Source organism: Ruditapes philippinarum, unplaced genomic scaffold (genome assembly GCF_026571515.1).
Source record: "Ruditapes philippinarum isolate M1 unplaced genomic scaffold, ASM2657151v2 ctg1772_1_1_1_1, whole genome shotgun sequence".
In the NCBI taxonomy this organism is placed as follows: Eukaryota; Metazoa; Mollusca; class Bivalvia; order Venerida; family Veneridae; genus Ruditapes; species Ruditapes philippinarum.
This window is the reverse complement of record NW_026857150.1, coordinates 79,707-100,033: the sequence shown is the minus strand read 5'-3', so window position 1 is coordinate 100,033 and position 20,327 is coordinate 79,707. Positions and strand designations below refer to the sequence as shown.

The 20,327-nt window shown below is 30.4% G+C and overlaps 1 protein-coding gene and 1 non-coding gene across 2 annotated transcripts; one reads left to right on the top strand and one right to left on the bottom strand.

The window, feature by feature from the left end:
* The first annotated feature begins 457 nt into the window (after nt 1–457).
* Nucleotides 458–549, top strand: Trnak-uuu (transfer RNA lysine (anticodon UUU)). Its single transcript is given in 2 exon segments — nt 458–494; nt 514–549. It is a non-coding gene; the product is annotated as a tRNA-Lys (tRNA).
* A 14,778-nt stretch (nt 550–15,327) lies between these two features.
* LOC132748942 (uncharacterized) lies at nt 15,328–20,323 on the bottom strand. Its single transcript, XM_060738611.1, has 3 exons — nt 19,587–20,323; nt 18,633–18,814; nt 15,328–18,199 (listed from the first exon to the last, which is right to left on the bottom strand). Exons 1-3 carry the CDS (start codon nt 20,290–20,292, stop codon nt 17,285–17,287), a joined length of 1,803 nt encoding a protein of 600 aa, XP_060594594.1. The 5' UTR covers nt 20,293–20,323; the 3' UTR covers nt 15,328–17,284.
* Between the last annotated feature and the right edge of the window lie 4 nt (nt 20,324–20,327).

Sequence of the window (20,327 nt, the reverse complement as noted above, 5' to 3'; positions counted from 1 at the left end):
ACATTTTGTATCACTGCGGTAAACTACCTTATGTATCGTCATAATAATTGATGACATAAAACAAAGTCAGCATTTTCTGATTATGTAAACACATTTGAGTCACTTTACAGAATTTATTATCCAACTGGTTTATAAAGAATTATAAAGAAATGAAAACCTAGCTATATACATTCACTGCATATAATCATTAAGAAATAAAATTCATTTTCTTAACTGTTGCTTTAGTAATGATTTGTTAATGTATTTCTTCAATTTAATTCAAAACTTCTTTCTCAGACAGTTGCTTTTAGCATAGCAAGGTTAAAAACACAATGATTTTTTATCAATATTGTGTTGTATATAATTATACAGATAAAACAAGGGAAGTAAAATAAAAGCTATACCTATGAATAAAATAGTGTCACAAAGTACACACGTGTATATCAGATTATTCATATGATTATATTTGATATCAAGCGCCCGGCTAGCTCAGTCGGTAGAGCATCAGACTTTTAAGGCTGAAGAACCTCTGATATCTGAGGGTCGTGGGTTCGAGTCCCCCGTTGGGCGTGTACATTTTAATGTTTTTTCTTGTTCTTGTCTATGTAGATATAAATAACGATCAATATAGAAAAAAATACATTAAACATCATATTTTTATTAACAATTTGTTTCGTGCAGAGTAGTAAGGCTTTTTGATACAATTTCAAAATTTATTATTTTCTGTTTTAATGTTAAATTTTCTTAAAATTACCAAAGAATTTGTTGAACTGCAGATGAAAATATACATACTGGACAATGTTTCAAAAGTATCTCAACACTCAACACGATATTTACCATAATGGTAATTGAGGTAAATGTTTATTTTCTTTATTTATTATTTCAATTCAGGTTTGTTTCTTTAGTTTTTTTGCCATTTAAGCAAATATTTTCACCTTGCTAATAACAACCATATTTTCAGTTGTTGGGCGTATATATTTTAATTTTTCATTTTCTCTATTTTTTGTTTTATTTAGGAAATATATATTAATTCTGAGTGCATTGTTGTAGAATAATGCACGGTTTGAGTTCAAATGCGTAGTAATATAATCAGTAATATAATCACAATAATGCACGAAGAATTAATATCTATTTCCATTCTAACACGTCAAGAAAAATATAATTATTATTATAAAGTTGGACTTTATGTGTGTTGGTTAAATTTGTTTTCGCCTCAGAGTTTCCAATAGAAACGTTCTTTGAAGGCTGTTCCAGTGGGTTGAAAAAAGCTGTCGTTAAATCTACCGTGTGTAGAAACATTTTGAGAATAACGAATTTTGAAAACGTTGATAAAACTTAGTTTGTTTATTTTATTTCACTGTTTAATTTTTTAAGGGAAATACAAATTATTAAAAGTGAAATAAATGTAGAACTTCACTCGTTTGCGATATTAATAGCGTTCTTGATTTGATTGTTTTGCACGTGCTGTTTGGCGCTACATTGTGACGTCACGTAAACAACACTTTAAACGTCTGTACAGCGTTAACGACTGAATTAAAGATATTGGTGTTCGGATTATTTTTCTTAGTTAGACCATTTTCTTTCATTCTAGATAGTTTTCACAACTAAATTCGACAAAAAATTGTTTTTATTTATCAGATTTTTCAAACAAAATGGCGCCCTCAATGTGAAAATACACATGGAGATAATAAGAACGGCGAGTGCATTGTTGTAGAATAATGCACGCTTCGGGCCTTCTTTGTTTATATAGAATTTCCGATAGTGTTAGAATTCTATTTATAATTTTGATACAACTTTGAAATCTGTTCTTTTCTTTTTTCTTCCTTTTTTTTAATTATTACTAATAGATAATTGTCTGCAATGAACATTGATTTAATGTTTACTGGATAAATAATTTAAAATTAGGTAAATGTTCATTTAAAATATTTATTTACTCGTATTTATTCAATATAGGTTTGTTTCATTAGAGTAGTAGACTGTTTGCTGTGAATCTTCCTGTTTTAAGGAGTTATTTCAGTAGTATTGATACAATAAAATATGATTGAAAGAGAAATGACATTTTAAAGCCTTTTAGTATCAGTGATGAGCATGTATTTGAAATGGTAACTACGATAAATGGATGCGAAAAAGGTTTTTACAAATATGGGGAAAATTCGAGTTCTTGAAATGAGTAATTCCTATGAGTATTCCTATGTGACTTATGACATTACAGCATTGTAGGATAAATACTTGATAGTAATTAATAATTCGTTTTTAGTTATTCAATTTCGTTATGATATTCATTTCATCCGCATTCAGATATAGTTCGGCTTCAGTGAAAGTTATATTTTATTATTTCACTTGTGGTTTATCAGAATATCATCATCTGATATATTAAAATAAAACACTGGAAAGCATGAAATACGATATATTCTCATTACGAAACAATAAACAAATGTGGCAAACGTTCTATCTATCATTCAGTATAGAAAGATAATATAGGTCTATTCAAAACCGCGAATCAAATGTATATGATAAATTAGTCGCAAGAGACAATAACTATGCAATATTTTTCTATTTGATTATTTATCTCACACTGTTTGTGTAGTTATTTCACCCCTGAGTATCTTACATAAACTATACTATCAGAGAAATCGTACTACGAGATTTGATCAAAGCAAGATTTCATATATGTCTTTGAATAACGTGAATTTTGTTGATCTGATCCAATTAGATTCGTTTAAAGCAAGATGCTATTCATAGTTTTGTAAAATTGGACATTTGTTGACCGTCCTGAATAAATAGCTGACTGTACGACACATTCTAAATGGTGAATATATCATACTAGGGAAATTGTGTATCAATATATAAAAGGAGAAATTATGCATTGAGTACAAGTATTTATTTGTATACCATGACAGTCATGGGTTTGAAACATTTTGTGAAAAACGTTTATTATTTTTATTATCATTAAAACCCTTTCGCTGCCAGAGGGTAATTGTTTTATTGTTCACCTATTTCATGTATTTGCCAGAGGATTTTCTAAGAAATTACTATATTATTATTTAATATAATTATTATTATTTGTTATTAGTATTACAATAATTATATATGTTTCCAAATCTGTTAGTATAATAATAATAATTGTCGTTGGTAAAATTTTCTTTATATTTATTATTATTTTTATTATTATTATTATTAATTTATTATTATTACTATTATTATTATAGAAACGGCTAAAGCCGTCCATATGGCAAATACGCCGAAAATATCAGGGACGGCTTAAGCCGTCCCTATGGCAGTGAAAGGGTTAATAAGATATACAAAACAATAATAGCATCGTCCTCTCGATATTCATCAATTCATCATTTTTCACTTATAACTATAATTACATTTGTTGTAATTAGTATTTGTAACTTTCACGAAGATCGCGAATAATGATGCTATGTTTGGTTTATTGTAATATTACTCCGCACATATTCTTAAGCTTATAGTTAAAGTTGCCCCAGTAATTTCATGTTAAAAAAATACTTACTATAAACGTATGCTCCGAATTATACATGCACAATTTCCAGGCAATTTCTTTTTTTAATGGTTTTCCTACATTTATATATATACATGAAGTTTTATTTGGCGGGAATCTATTTTGCTATAAAAGATGTTACAAATTGATTTGGAGCAGAGTTCTTGTTAAAACCGTTTAGTTAAATATAATATTCTATTTTGGATATTTACTAATGTTCGGATTTTTGTTAGAATTATTCATTGGAAAATGTCTGAATTTTGTCTTATGAAGTTCTATTTGGAATTATTTAACAATTTTATCAACAATTGGACTTGTTTAATCCTTAACACCCTCTCAAAAAATATTCAGTGTAAGGCAAAGTTTGAAGCCTACAAAAGAGATCTTGACAAATAGAAATATGCTCCGCCACACTAACAGTAACATATCACTCCTTGTAACTTATACTTAATAATTTACCATTTTTCATCAATATCGAAAATACTTTTTTGTTATACATTTTGTATTACTAACAATAAAATAAAGGTACAGTACAGTAATTGATAAGGTATTGGAAAAAATTGTAAACATGTTTGCAATGATACTAGAAGTAATTGTGTAATTGTAAAAAGCAATGTTTCCGAAATATCATTTTAGTCTCTTATTCAGCTCTCGTATAAGTCGAATTAAAAATTTCTCTATATTCTCCAGTCTTCAGTTTTTAAATAAGTACACATCTGAATAATAACTTATTTGGACAATATGACAGTGCCACAATTTGATAAACGATTATTTGTATATTTTCATTTGTCAGAGAAAAATCTATCACGCACTCCATATTTCGCGGAACTGGTTGTTAGACTTATAAACATGTGTACAATACATAAATCTTTATTAACAGTCAATTCTAATTTCTAGGGGAATTATAAAACATTGTGCTTCTTTATTTATTGATAAATATATCAAATGATGGCTTCAAAAGAGATAATATCTCAAAACAAAAAAACACACAAAAAACACGATAAGAGCCGTTAATTGGAATGGAATTTTAAAGGCAAATTAAGTTAAATGAATACCAAAACACTTCACGATGATGCACAATGAATGATAGCAATATGTCTCATCACATACTTAACCATAACATATCATGTACTTGATAATAGATTCAAGTTATCAAGCTCCAGTTCTTTTGTAAGATCGGAAAAAAATAGATATTGTCCGATATTTCTCTTTAAAATCCTCGAAATAACGTCTACAGTGTAGGAAAGGAGAATCTATAAGGATAGAATGAGAATCTATATGGATATAGTTAGTTCAGTTAACAGAGAATACAATTAGGGGAATAGATAACAATTGTTAAGCATGTTAACATTTTTTTACAGACTCTCATACGCAAAAAATAAACGTTGTAGAATTATTAGCTCCATTTTCCTTGCAAAGAATTCAGATACAATTATGAAGATGTTGAAATACAAAGCTTATGTTATACACAGAGTATTTTCTCGTTTTTTTTTAAATGGATCGGTCTATCAAGAATTGTTTATCCAAAAAAGAAATAAATAGATTTATCCACGAGTTACGATAACATTTGATTATTCATTATAACGTTTTTGTGGCATTTAATACGCACATGAATAACCTGTTACGTTGTTCCATTCAAATCAACGTTGCTTTATTCAAATCAAATCAATCATTTTTTTGGGATGATGTTTCAGGCGATCACACACTGTGTCTCTAACTTGGTGCATAATTTAATAAACGACGAAATGCTAATTGACCATAACCCCATCTTTAACATAGTTAATTTTACATTCTCTGTTGTATTAAAAACAGGCAACCCGAATAAAATGGTTTATTTGTTGGTGAAGTGAGGCGAAATCTTCAATATGCATATTCGTAATATATTATATTTTGTATAAAATGCTTCTCCTACTAGAAAATAAGTTCTTCCTAAAAAGCATGTTCTGAAATTTATTGTTCATATAGTTTCAATTTTTCACTCTAAGAAAAAAAGATGTTAAATCAGAATGGAATTTGAATTATCTGGGCAAAAACAAATGCACGGTACTGTGCAATAACCTCGGATTACCATTGAAAGTCCGAAGGCTTAGTTCTAATTGGTCTTTATTCTTACTGGAATAATCAGAATACATGTATACGGTGCAATAAAACAAACAAAATGATTTTGAGAAAATTGATAATGTAATAAGTATACACAAACTATACTAAATTGTTTATTTGTATGGTAAGCGGTATGGGACCTTTCCGCCGTTACTATATAATTCAATGTAAATTTCTAATGACGGAAATCCGCCGTTAGAAATAACCGCTCCACATAAGCTATACACTCCGCCGTAAAACTTGTCCGGCCGAAAGATTCCGCCGTTATAATGTAACTCAAATGAAATTTCTACTGACGGAAATCCGCCGTTAAAAAACCCGCCCCGGCGTTAAAAATTCCTGCCCCGCCGTTAACTATCCTCTCCGCCGGTATAACCTTACCAAGCGCTACTAGGTCATTAACTAAACTAACTCAACTCAAATGTAATTTCTACTTTTCCGATATTAGAGCTACCGTCGCTACGCCGAATCGCTCGTATGATTAATGGTACTCCTACGCAGTTCTATTCTGTTCTAGTATGTATACTGATGGGTTTTTACACCGCCAAACAGTTACTAAAAACAGTCATTTTCCGCTGAAGTGAAGGGTTTGAACTGAATTGAACAGAAACCCGCCGTAAGCTTCATTAATATTCATATCCAAAGAGCGGGATTTGTGAAATGTTTTCATTGGTCAATGCAAATGTAACTCCCCCTCTTCCGGAAGTGAAGTACAACAACAACAACTTCAGAGAGAAGTTCGTTTATTCAAACTGTTCAAACTGTTGAATATCTATTCTGTCTAATTGTCCAGCTTGTAAGTCATTTTGTTGTCTTTTATATACTGTACCATTGTCTATTCTAGGAGAGGTGTTGATTTTCGAATTCTGTTGGTTTACTAAATACAAGACTGTACACACAAAGACTTCACTCCCAATTATTTTAAGTAAACTTTTAAAGATAAACACGGCCCTAATCGGGTCACAACCATGTACGAGAACTGGTTGGTTGTAGCAAGGAGAATTGAAAGTGCTTTATTTAAAAGTTAGTTTAAGTTGCAATAGTCAAAGTAAGTTTCTATAATTTGTTATATTTACTGGTCGGGGACCATCAACCGGACACCTTTTGAACATTTTTTCCATACAGATTTCATAATTTCCAACTCAGAGACCTAAAAATTTGACACAGTACAGCTAGGTTTCTTCTCATAACTAACAAACTATTTTTTTTATTTCCGATTGTATTGACACTTATATATGAGGCTCGTCCCGTACTGCTAACGGTAACCATAAGTTCTTGCCATATGAGTTACATATGACTTGCCTTTGCACTGTTGAGTGTGTGATTGCATTCTTATGCAGTCTTGAAAAATAGGTGTGCTGCATTTGATGGTGAGCAAACAACATGCTTGAAATTTTCTGTGCCAATTAGTTTTCGGGATGACACTTTTATTACAATGTACTATCGTTGACAAACCAGTTCGCAAACATTTAAGAATTCAAGAGGTCTTTTAATATGAGTAAGAATATATCTTTATGAAAATTGTTTACATATGTACACTTTAATCTTTATGTAAAATTTGGATGAAATTCAACAATTCAAAAAGCTCTTTTTCCATCTCTGAAAAGCACAACCCTCTTTTGTAAAACTGACATGGCCTCTTAAAATAAAGAACTTAATCTCAAACCCCTACCAGTATCTTTGAAATTCTACCGTTTAGTTTAGCCAATGAAGTGATTGTTATATGACTATCACATGAGAATGAAGTACCCTACAGTATGCAGGTACCTACTTTAAGATATTTTTGTCTCTAATATTCATTTTCACAAATAGTTATTGGTGTATTTACAGGACCTACACATGTAATAGCAATTTGTATGAAATTATGCTAATAAAATAATTATGTAATGTAAATATTTGTTCCTATGCACAGTTTTAAGTTGACAGCAGCAGACATGTAAATCAGATTAGGTTGAATAAAATCTTTGTTTAGAATCACAAGTTTGCATGTTCATTATTGTTTAAGGTTATTTATTTTATTGCCGTACGGCTAGTCTCAACAGTGTGTATGGGCTAGTTGTATGGACTCATGTACAGCTAGACATTTTTGATAGCAATACGGGCCGTGCGGCTAGCCACTTCCTTATATGAAACACAAGTTTGTAAACTGTGTGTTGTAAATTTCTTTGCTCTTCTTATAAAAGGCTTTATGTCCAGCTGAGATAAGTAATACAGGTCTATAGTGCTGGTTTTTTCATGACACTTATAAATATAACAATGTTAAAATTTAAAAAAGGCATTATTTGCAAGAAGCTTTTTTCTGCCCTGTTAGCAATATGTACCAGTGGTTTTGCTGACTTTATTGGGAACAGGCTTTAGCCATTAAAAAAAAATGCTAATTTTTGAAATTAAAAATGTTGGTGTTGGTTCTGACTTCTGGGAATACAACATGATTCATGAAAAGGCCCAATAGCATCTGTTATATAAGCAGGGTTTAAGGTATAATTTTGTCCCATCCTGTCCCTTTTTGGAAACCAGTATATTAACCTGACACTTTGCTCATGAAAGGAATATCACAGTGCAACTCTTTTAATCAAAATCAATAATTTCTTATTATTAATGTAACAGAATTATGCTTCTTTAAGGTCAAATGATTCAATTTTGCCACATGTAAACTGTAACTGACGAGAACTTGGTTATTTATAATTTTAAGATGGAGTAATTATTGAATTTTTAATGGTTTTTTTTTGCTATGTTTTGAGGTTAAAGTTTGTAATTAGTATATGGAAAAATACTAATACCTGGACAAATATGACATATTAATGCAAAGTTAATGCATTTGTGGGGGCCGTCTGTGGCGGAGTGGTTAATGTCATTGACTTTAAACTACTTGTCCCTCACCACTGTGGGTTCGAATCCCGACAGGGATTCTATCATGTGAGGAAGCTATCCAGCTAGCTTACGGAATGTTGGTGGTTCTATTCAGGTGCCCGTTCGTGCCTGAAATAATTCACGGAAGGGCACCTGAGGTCTTTCTCCACCAGTAAAGCTGGAACATCCCCATATGACCTATACTGTGTCGGTTTGACATAAACCCAATCAAACAAACAGACAAACAAAGAAATGCATTTGTGTGTGTGTGTGGGGGGGGGGGGAGGGTGCAAGTTTCATAATTTTCTTACCTTAATAATATTACAAAAATGGATCAAAGTGGCTATACCTTAGTTATTTATTAAAGATACACTTGTTTTTACTTCACACAAGTTTGTTATGTTCAAAAAAGTACAATCTATAGATATGAAATAATTATAGTGTGAATAGAAAAGGTGGCAGTTTTTTTAAGAAAAGACATCTTTACTTGACCTGTAATAGAGAAGGCAGCTTTCAATATGTATTGTACTCATTTTTGTCATTCAAATTATTCAGTAAGAATTTCATAAATTTCCATAAATTGCTGTGATCAAAATATTCATAGATGAGCATAGTATATCTTTAACTTATTGTCCTATACTTGGACACAACAATCATTGATGATGAGACTTACATTGATCTTGAGTCATAAAAGACCCAAGTTATTGAATTTTTTTGTGGTTCCATCTTAGGGAACAGTAAAGATAATTACTTGAACTTGAAATCTCTATGCAATATCACAATGAATATGTGTGTGTTTTAAGTTTGAAAACACAGATAGGTAGTTTGACTTTTTATTCGAACTGGCTTCAAAAGACACATTTTGTTTTCTTCACAAAGTGGCTATATCTTTGTTATTTATGAATAAATTGGCTTAATACATGACCATAACAGTCTTTTGGCATAGACAGGCACGTTGATGGGTCTTACATTTATCTTGATTCTTACATGTAAATGCCCTTTACTTTTTAGGTTAAGTTACTTATTAAAAAGATGATGTATCTGGCAACAACTTTATTACTACATTTCCAACTCAGAAACTGGTAGATAAATTAACTTAAACATGAAATATCAATGCAATTTATTTCACAATTCTCTGTGTGTTTTAAGATTGAAATAATAGGTAGTTTGAAATAATTTATTACTTTTTTATTCAAATTGTCTTCAGATTAATTTTTCTTTTAGTTAGTTATCTCCCTTTTTCTTACCATACTAATCAGGTAAGCAAATGATAATTACTAATTTAGCAAGACATTTATAATTGTAATTATTATTGGTATGTACACAACTTATTAAACATCATAAAATATACATCAATGTAGGTCAGTTCTAAGTTGGCTTCAGGCAACATAATTTTCAAATAGTTAAGGTGGTTGCTGGGGTATGAATCACTTTCAGTGATGGTTCTGGTTGAACTAAGGCCAATTTTAACTATATTTACTAAATAATATTTGTATTTAGCATTTGTTTCTGTACAGGACCATATGTAAGTATATGGGAATGAGGCAAGTTAACTCCCTTTTTGAAATATTCACCAATTGTCATACACAATTATCTTGTATGTATAATAACTATATTTAACAGAATGTTTTCCGACTTAAGACTTTAAATGATTTATACATGTTTGTCGGACAGTTGACTGTTGCCAAATAAATTATATTTAATATATCAATTACAATTTATTTCTGGACATGCTAATTTTGTTTTGTAATTGATTTTTAAGTTGCATGCTTTCACTTCAGTCAGAACAACTTGGCCATCCAACTTAATACAGATTGAAAGCAATTGTGTCATGCAGTTTTAGATTAAAACAAAAATAGAGAATGTAATCTTTATATAATGAATGCAGCATTTTTTTTCCTTGTATACGTGGTACTAAAAAAGGGACTTATTCACAGGACCAGTTCAAAACTCTGCAAAAATTCACAAGCTTACTTTTTCGTCTTTTTCTGGAGATTTTCTTTTAAAATAAAAGATGTAAATGTAATTTATTTGCAATTCTGCATATTTAAGTAAAGGAGCTTAGGGCTGAGTTTGTTTGAATGCAATGTCTGTGGACAGTCAGTCATCGTTGTACATCTCCTAAACAATTTGCTGGCCCAGTACAAAAGTTATAAAGAAGGTTCCTGCCTGATGCTTAAGTTGATAACAGGAGTATCTTTTCAGAACGTACAATGCCCAGAGATTAGATATTTGGCATGAAGAATCGTCATTTTGTTTTCTACAATAGTTTTAAAAAATCATGCCCTTTGGGTCAAAATTAACCAGCCCCCAGAGTCTGTAAATATTGTGCATATTGTATCACACTATAGCAACTACTCATTTGAATATGTTACATTATACATGATTTTAATAACTTTTATATATGCATTTATGTTGCATAGATTTGCAGACAGATATTAGGATCAACACTGCCATAAACTTCCTGGAAAGGAAGGATTCCAAGGGAGATATTAATTTGTGGTGAGTATATATTTTGCTAATGATTGAAATTGTTTACTGAAAAAGTAAAATTAGTTTTTAAGTAACATACGATTTTGACTAGAGTATTTAAATAAATAAAAGGACAATTTTTTAAATTTTCCATTGCAATATAATGCATTGAAAAAAGAACCATCCTGTCCTGAAAAGGATAACTTATCTGGACCTGGGAAAAAATTAAGGTACTATGATTGCTGCATCATCATCATAAATCTTTTTAATGTAATCTTTCAACATGACATTGGAATAGTTGCTTATCATGATAAGGTGCAGTTTAAAAAAAGGGGCTTAATTCTGAAAGCAATACTTTTTGAGGTATCACTTAATTTAAACTTAGAAGAAGTTTAAACCGACAGGTGTTTATACTGCATGCGATGCTCGTGTTATCAGAATCTTATTTCATCAAAACATTTTGAAGTCCCCAATTGTTTTGTTGTTGTTATTAAATCAGCCAAAGGTGAATAGGTAGGACACCTTATTTGTAATTCAGGGGTAACTGGGTATTTCATTGGGCTAGTAGTGACAATCTATCTGGTATAATGAGTCTCTATTGTCAAATAAGTTGGTATAAGTAGTTGGTCACTTGCTGAAAAATTGGTTAGAACTGTTTACCCAGAAAAGCTGGCAAGGTAAACCAACCCTTGAGATATGACCTGGAATGTGTTGAAATAGCGTAAAAGCCACACAAACAAACCTAAATGTTTTTCAGGAGTTTGGATTTACATAAGTTACATGTCATAAGAAGTATGATAGTTAGTTAGAATTAAACTTTATAAGTTGTATGACACTCTATTACTCTGTGGTTATTTTGACCACATGATGTCATTAAGGTACTAAAATATTAGTTTTCCTTAAAGAAAAAGCATCAATTCTTTTAGACTGTCTACAATTCTGACATTTTGTTATCAGAGTCAGCATGTCATCAGGATTATATCAAACATAAGATTCATTTTAAGATATTTGGTTTATATATATCCGGGAATTTACTTATCTAAAAAAATGGTTATTTAAAAATGAAATCCATTTTATAAAATAAAAAGAGTACAAATGAAAAAAACATTTCATATATATTACCTTTTGTTAAATGTAGATGTATAATTATATTTATTTTCATTGAATCTTTTTTTATAAAATGATGGTTTGTCTTCCATTTTTGTGCAAGAATTTACATCTTAGTCTATGAGTTTTAAACAAAATTTTAGAAAATTTGCTTCATAATGGTGGGTGTGGAGAAGAAGGCTGCAATGTGCAACAAGGTGTTCTTGCATGTAGGAGGCAAGTCTACATGTGTACAATGGAAGACAATGCTTGTCAACTTATTGAAATTTCCAGAAGACTGCATGATGGAGTTTTATTCTGAAAAAATATATGGTAATTATTTGCAACCCTTTATGATTTTTACCGTGTATTCTTAAAGTCAATCAATTTATAAACTATTATCAGTGATTAAAGGAGGCAATTGCTTTAATTATTAGAGCCTACCATCATTTATATACTGAAATGTTTGATGCAGACCTGTTTTTAGCTCTACTACTTGAATAAAAGAGGGGCCAGCTATCTAATCACCCTGGTCTCGTGTCAGCATATCTATGTTGTACAAAGATTTTATGCACTCTATATCATATATAACCAATAACTAATGAATCTTTATACATGTCTTCGGAGACATAATTATTTAGAGGTCAATGTCCAAGGCAATTGTCCAAGGCCCATAACTCTAGCAAAGATTTTAATCTGAAAAATTTGTGTTAAAGATTGCAATATATGTATCTAAGTTCTTGTTTTTGAATTGCAGTTCAAGGTCACTTTCCAAGACCCATTATCAGGCATTATCCAGGCTCTTGTTTGAAGATAATGAAGTGTGATAAACCACTTTTTGTAGTCTTGCATGATAATAATTATAATAAATTAGTTTATGTATATGCCAATATATTTTAACTGTTAAAAATTTGCATTTTTTAGAGGATGAACATAAGGCAGATAATGTCAATGATGTTATCATGAAAGCCAGAACAAAAAAAAAGAAAAGAAAACCTGTGCTATGTTTTAACTTACATTATTAAGTGAAAATAGTGTATGTGTACATATAGAGGATATTTGTTTCTTTTGCATATAAGATTGAAATATATTTCACCAGATGCAATATTTTCACGATTGAAAATAGAATAGTTGGTGTTCACAAATGAAATATATTTCAATCTTATCTGTAAAACAAATAAATTTTCTTTTTATTTCATACTTTTTTGGTGATTTTAAGTATTGTTTACTGATTTTGCTGCGAAACGTCGCGCAATCTTTTTTTTATGACACCATAACATCATGACGTCTTATCATCAATTTTGAAATATAGTGATGTTAAATCTCTCTAATTTTGAAACATTTTTAACATGATAAATGATGACATCAACTTTCTTTTCTTGCAGAAGGAATAATTACATATGACTGCTTTTATTTTTGCCTGTTATTCCATTTAGTTATGATATTCTTTTCATGTGCATTCAGATATAGTCCGGCTACGGTGAAAATGATATTTTATAATAATAATCATCTGAATATATATCACAGAAAAGCATGAAATAAGTATGATATCATCACATTGAAAGTACTTTTTAGCTCGACTATACGAAGTATATTGAGAACTGTCCTACTCGCCCCGGCGCAAGTGTCCGCATTAAAGTTTTGGTGAATTACAATATTTTTCACTATTACTTTTTCATTTCTTAAGGTATCAACTTCGAACTTCAAATATATGTTCCTTATCATCAACCACGTCTTATGTGACCACGTTCAGAACTCTGGCACCAATATTTTCAAATTTATCTCCCCTTGAACTTAGAATTGTCCTTAATTAAAAAATATTGTTTTTACTGTTACTTCTTTATTTCTTAAGGGATCAACTTCATCTTTCAAATATATGTTCCTTATCGTCAACCACATCTTATGTGACAAGGATCATAATTCTAGCCCCAATATTTTAGATTTATCTCCCCTTGAACTTGGAATTTTCCTTAAAAAATATTGTTTTTACTGTTACTATTTTATTTGTTTAGGGATCAACTTCATACTTAAAATATATGTTTCTAATTATTAACCACCTCTTATGTGAGAAGGTTCATAACTCTAGCACCAATATTGCAAGCATTATCTCCCCATAAACATAGATTTTTTTACTTGACAAATGTTAATTTTTTCTATAACTTCCTTAGTTTTAAAGGTATCTACCTCAAACTTCAAATACATAATTCCTTATTATCAAATACATCTTATGTGGCAAGCTTTATAACAACACAAGCAATATTTTCAGATAAATCTCTCTTTGAACTTAGGATTTTCTTTAAGAAATATTATAACTTTTTACTTTTTAAGGTATCTACTTCAAACTTCAACTATATATATCTTATTATTACTGACATGTTGTGTAACAAGGTTCATAACTCTAGCATGACTGACTATTTCCAGAAATATTCCCCCTTGAACTTGGAATTTATGTTAACAAATGTAATATTTTTACTATAGCTTAAAACATTATTATACATAATTGACTTTTCTTTCATATTTTTTCTGCCTTACTGCGTCCAGTATTTTATTAGTCGAGCTTCGCTGTCTCCTGTGACAGCTCTTAATTATAATCAGCCTATGTTAAGAGATTTATGCTTAAACACTTGAATATATAAAATGAATTGTCTTCATGCGCTTGAATTTGCATGTGGCTTTGTGTACCAAACAGATGAACATTGTGTTTTTTATACAGAACAGAACAAATGATGACATAAAAACTTTTTCCAAATTTGAATTTTGAATTTTGTTTCATTTGAACTAAGTTGATGTGGAAAAGAAAGACTGCTACTCTAGTTTGAAAGCATCTAAAAATATTTAAAATGTTTGTAAGTATTTATAATTAATCATCAAAAGGAAAAAGAAAATGTTGAATCTGGTACAATTTATATATTTACTTTTAATTTTGGCTCCAAAATATGGGACATACAAAAAATTTAAATTCTTCAATTGCTTTCACTGAAACAAACGGTGAACTTAACATGCCAAAATTTATATATTAACAAATATATTATATTCATCATGGTTAGAGAAATCCCAGCCTCATGTTAAATTTAAAAATCTGAAAAGAGTGGAGAAAGGGACAACAGAAAAAGGTCTATATTGTATTAAATATTTATATGAGTTTGCCTACCATCCAATCTTTGTTTGAAAGATGTTTGCAAATATTTGATTGATAATACACTAAGTAATTTCGTTATCTTTATGTTACATGCTTTGTTAGTTTATTTGTTCTGTAGAAGGAAGGCTTGTATATTTAACAGTTCAATACATTTACAAAGGTTTGAAAAAATAAAAAGGACAAAGAACACAAGAGCATAATTTTCAAAAATATGTGTTGTATATTGCAAGATCTGTTAAAAATACTACTAGCATGTCCTCAATTATCCACTTGATGTATATGACAAAAATATACATAAATATAAGACTTAGATAAATACAAGACTTTATTGAATAATAAAATACTCCATCTGGTGTTTCTCTATTATACTTTAGATTTATGACATTTTACATTAATTAACTTTGTTACATCCCTTGATAATTATTGGAATTTTAAATATCTGACACTCTGAAAGGTAAGCTTGAACAAAATGTCCTACATAAGTAATGATGAATTGTGATCAATATGATTTCTAAGTACCTCTTTAAAAATGCCATTATACATACCATGACATCTTATGCTACAACTCCTCTGAGTATAACCATAGGATTATGGTATAGAACAGAACAGAACTTTTATTTCTTGGTGTATGCATAAAAAACATATTATATATACAAATATAACATGTAATACATAAATGACACATAGCATGAACATATATGATTGCAACATAATGGTTTATGTAATGTGAGAATGTTTAATGAAAGCTATATTATTACTATTGATAACTTTCTATAAATTTTATTAAACTGTTTCATAACATTTAGCTTGATACCCTTTACGACTTATGCTTCATTGCCATTTTAATTTGTTGCGGTAGCCGTGAGTTTAAATTTAAGTATTTTAGGTATTAGCATTTAAATGCCACTAAAGAGTGATGCAGTTCATAGGGACAGTAAAACTACATTAGAATATGATATTTAGACTTAACTGAACTTAATACTTAGAAGCTTCACTTCATACTGAAAATACCAAATCATCATAACGTTAAAGTTCCTGTAACACATTTTTGTCATGGTTTTATGTCATAGATATGATGCTCAAATAAAGATTTGTCAATATTGTAAGTTCCAATATATACCCTTAATACCCAATTTAACATTTAATGTAAATAAAGGAAAAATTAGAAATTTATTTTCTATATATTCTAAGTCAAATGTTCCAATAAGAAATGAATGCATATAATTTACTGATTAAATATAATGTGCACACATATTTGCAGTACACATTAAATTTTTACATATTCTTCGATGTTTGAAAATTGTTTTATTTGCATAATTATATACATATATAACTTTTTGCAAGTGTGGTTCACACATAGTATATCAATCATAAAACATACAGGGTCCTTAACACTTTGGTGTGACCTAGCGGCTGCGATGCCAAAACTTTTGATCAATTTATTTGGCAAGCTCTCATATAAATCAAGGACACACAAATTGTATATCTGATTATAGTAAAAACAATAGTTGCTTGTAACGTAAAAATAAATTCACTATAAGATCAATAAGTTCACAATATATGTTACATAATATTATGATATATATGAACTTTTTGCTAAAATCTTTTGTAAATATATGTACATGAAAATCAGCACCGTTGTCGAGACGAAACAGAAAGTAGACAATTTCGACAAAACAAATTGACAGAACAAATGTTGAAATTGCACAGATGATTGTATACAGTTACCGTTTTACAATTATAGTACACAATGGAACAACACATATATCAGAATGCATGCGAACATGTCACACAAACAACAGTTACATGATTACAATAACATTTCACTGAATATTATCTTACAAATTCTGGAATATTAACACGATTAAGAAATTTCTGCGAAACCTTACAAATACATTTCTGATGTAAAACATTTCAAACGTTATCATAAGTCAAGTACAAGTCGGTATTTATTAAACACATATTTACAAATATATATATATATATATACAATCCTGGAATAAAATTATTACTGGTTGATAAATAAGTATGTTTTGCGAAATTTGATATAGGAGTACTAAAGTAGATCGGTTAAGACGACTTTCTTTAGAACGCATAACTGTTTAACATTTGGTTTTATAACATTTATTAAAACTTAGGACTTTGTCCGGTTTTATTTAGAAAAGCTCAACGTTTTTCCCAATTCTCTTGCTTATTTCTTCGAGACCGCTCGGCAATGGTACTGTGAGATATTTTCCCTTTTGCTTCTTTATTTTTCGTTCGTCATCTTCTTCAACTTCTTTATAATTCAGGCATCCCATATTCATTGAGACAAGATTGACAAAGTCTTGCCCTGGAACATCAGTGCAGGCAATAGCACCACTATCACCAGGTTGAGCGAATCGTTTTTTTACAATTCCGTTTCCATCAACCATATCTTCAACTTGAATTAGAGAATGATCCATGCCTTCGCATATGTACTCTGGTACTGTTATAATTCCCTTGCCAGGCTTCGATTTAGCTCCCCACATATGAACTTTTTGTCCTAATAGGTCTTTAGATCGACTGTGATATAATTTGCCAGACTTCCGTGGTAAACCACTTGCTGTTTTAAATCTTGTGTCACATTCGTCTTCTGTTATGGAAAGAGCCGCTGCTGCTATATCAAGACAGCCATTACATATAGTCTTGCGTATTATATTGCCAACACCTTTTGGTTCACCGTCTTCTATCAAACGTAATTCGATTTCTTGCTGACTTGTGTTCAGCTCACTTGTTGACGCTACATGTTTTGACAAAAGTCCACAAATCATCGTCGACTCGTCTTTTGTTTCTTGCGTTTTTGCAAAGCATCCAAAACTTCCGCGATTCCCACCAACAGCGATTTCGTCGCCGGATGTTAGATATTTATTCATTGAAAATGGAACGATTTCGTACTCGTAGACGTTAAGGTCGTTTAACGCTTGTCGAAGCTTCCTTTGTTTTTCTTCTGTTTCAAACATTTGGCCGTCTTTCACAACAACTTGTAGCTTCTGCATACGATATCCAATACCATGAAGACCATCAACCTTTGAAAACAGGTCTCTGCTAATCTAAACAAAAAAGAAACAATTATGCAATTGCAGTGATGAAAAACACATATTTGCAAAAACGAATAAACAATACATGTCGCAGAAAATACAAGTAAAGTTATAAACGTTTCATTTATAATGTAAATTATTATGGCAATGAAACACTTACCAGTAAGTAGAAATTTACAATCACATATGTATATAAATCACTACAGGTATGGGACACAAAGTTCAACATAGTACATTGCTAATAAAAGGCGTATTCATGGTTTCCGTATCTTAAATATGTTTAAGTGTGTACAAATAGGCTTATTACTATTTTCTGAATCCAAAAGGCGTGATAAATTCTTCTGAAATGACAAAAAAATATATTGCTTTCATTTTTAAAAATTTACCTTGCCTTAAAAACGTATATGCATTAGTTTTGGATAGTTTGTAAAGAAGACGACATTACCTTTTTAATATCCATATTATGTCTGTCCTTGAAAATATTTGGAATACCTTCAAAACTGATATCACTCATATTAAAGAGCCCAATCATCTCTGTCATAAGACATACTTTTATATCCTCCCGCAAAGTTGAAAGAATACCTTCTCGTATGTAGAATATGTTTGGCTCATTGGCCTGCCCATTCTCTAAAGAATTTATTGTTACATATTAATAATATAGCTATAATCAGAAATTACAGAATTAGACAGGTTATTGTTTAAAAACAGGTTTAATATGGGATATTTTTTCTACAAAGGAAATAATTTATGTTATTTTATCGAACTAAATTAATTAGTTTAGAGCTATATTAAAAAAAGTATCAAAATAAAATAAAAGTTACTCGTAAAATTCAATAAAGTGCATGAAACATTTCCCAAAACGGGCATAAAGTATGTTAATCAAACATTTTTAAGTCCAAGACTTTCATAAAAGTGTATACATCATTTGATTGGAATAAACAGTATATAAAGCTGCGTGTAATTTAGTCATACTGGTTCAAAACTTAAAGGAGCAGAAAAATTCCGGTGGTACACGGTCCTCTCGGTAATATAATAGTGCATGGTAGTGTTGTAGTTATAATATTCACTGTTACTATTTTCTGAACATGAAATAGTAAATTGCTATTCAGAAAACAATAACCGATTTATTCAAATACAAGGTTCAAATGTAAAAAAAACGGAATGAACCATTGCTCGTTAAGTAACTTAAATGATATTTTCCGATTTTTCCTTGTACCGATTTGTTCACTTCGATGGTTGTTTTTTTTGTTGTAATTATTAAAGTCAAGTTATATTTTTGAAGCGGAGCATGACTGGTTCTTATGATTTAAGGCTTTACATGCGATACATTAGCTTCAAATTGAATAATTTTACCTCTCTAATAAACATGGTTGTTTATCTTTTAGTATTTGCCACTTACCTCGAAGAACTTTGTGTTCGGTCGAATTCTCTTTCTTCTGTTTGTGATGATCCTCTTTTTCAATCTGATGACTCCAGGATGTACGCTTGCCTGTTTGTTTTTCTTCATGTGCACATCTATCTGGTGTGCTTTTTGCAATATGATTAGATTCAATATTTCTTGCCAATTCAAGACAAACTGTATTGAAGCTTTGAAAAAGCCATTTTTCTAAGACTGTATCTATCTGTTTCCAGTTGTTACATGTTTGAAGAAAGAAACCGTTTTTGTTTGAATCTGTGGTTTTGATATCCGAAAAACCTCGGGCTTCTCTGTCAGAATCGTTTAGGATGAAAACAATGTCTGTTCCCTTGCCTATTTTTCCCATTATATGTTCATACTTCTTGTGTAATTCAAAGCAAAAAACATCTGACAGCTCTTGAGACTCAACAAATTGTTCCAGGGGGCCAACATCTTCCATTTTAATGAACTTTCCATTTTTTATTTCCTCTTCTATAAAATCATTGATCTTGTTGCCATTGGTAGTACACAAATAGAACGAAATACACCTTTCAGTTTGGATTCCATAGTAAGTCGATCCCAAAACTACAGGATATCTCTCCACAACATCTATCATATTGTCTAGTGCGTATGCAAACCTTGGAAACTGACTTAACCCAACTGTTACTCTCTTTATGCGCAAAACCTGTGGGTTAATATGATTATACATTAACACAATGCTTAACTTTTATAACCTGATCAAAT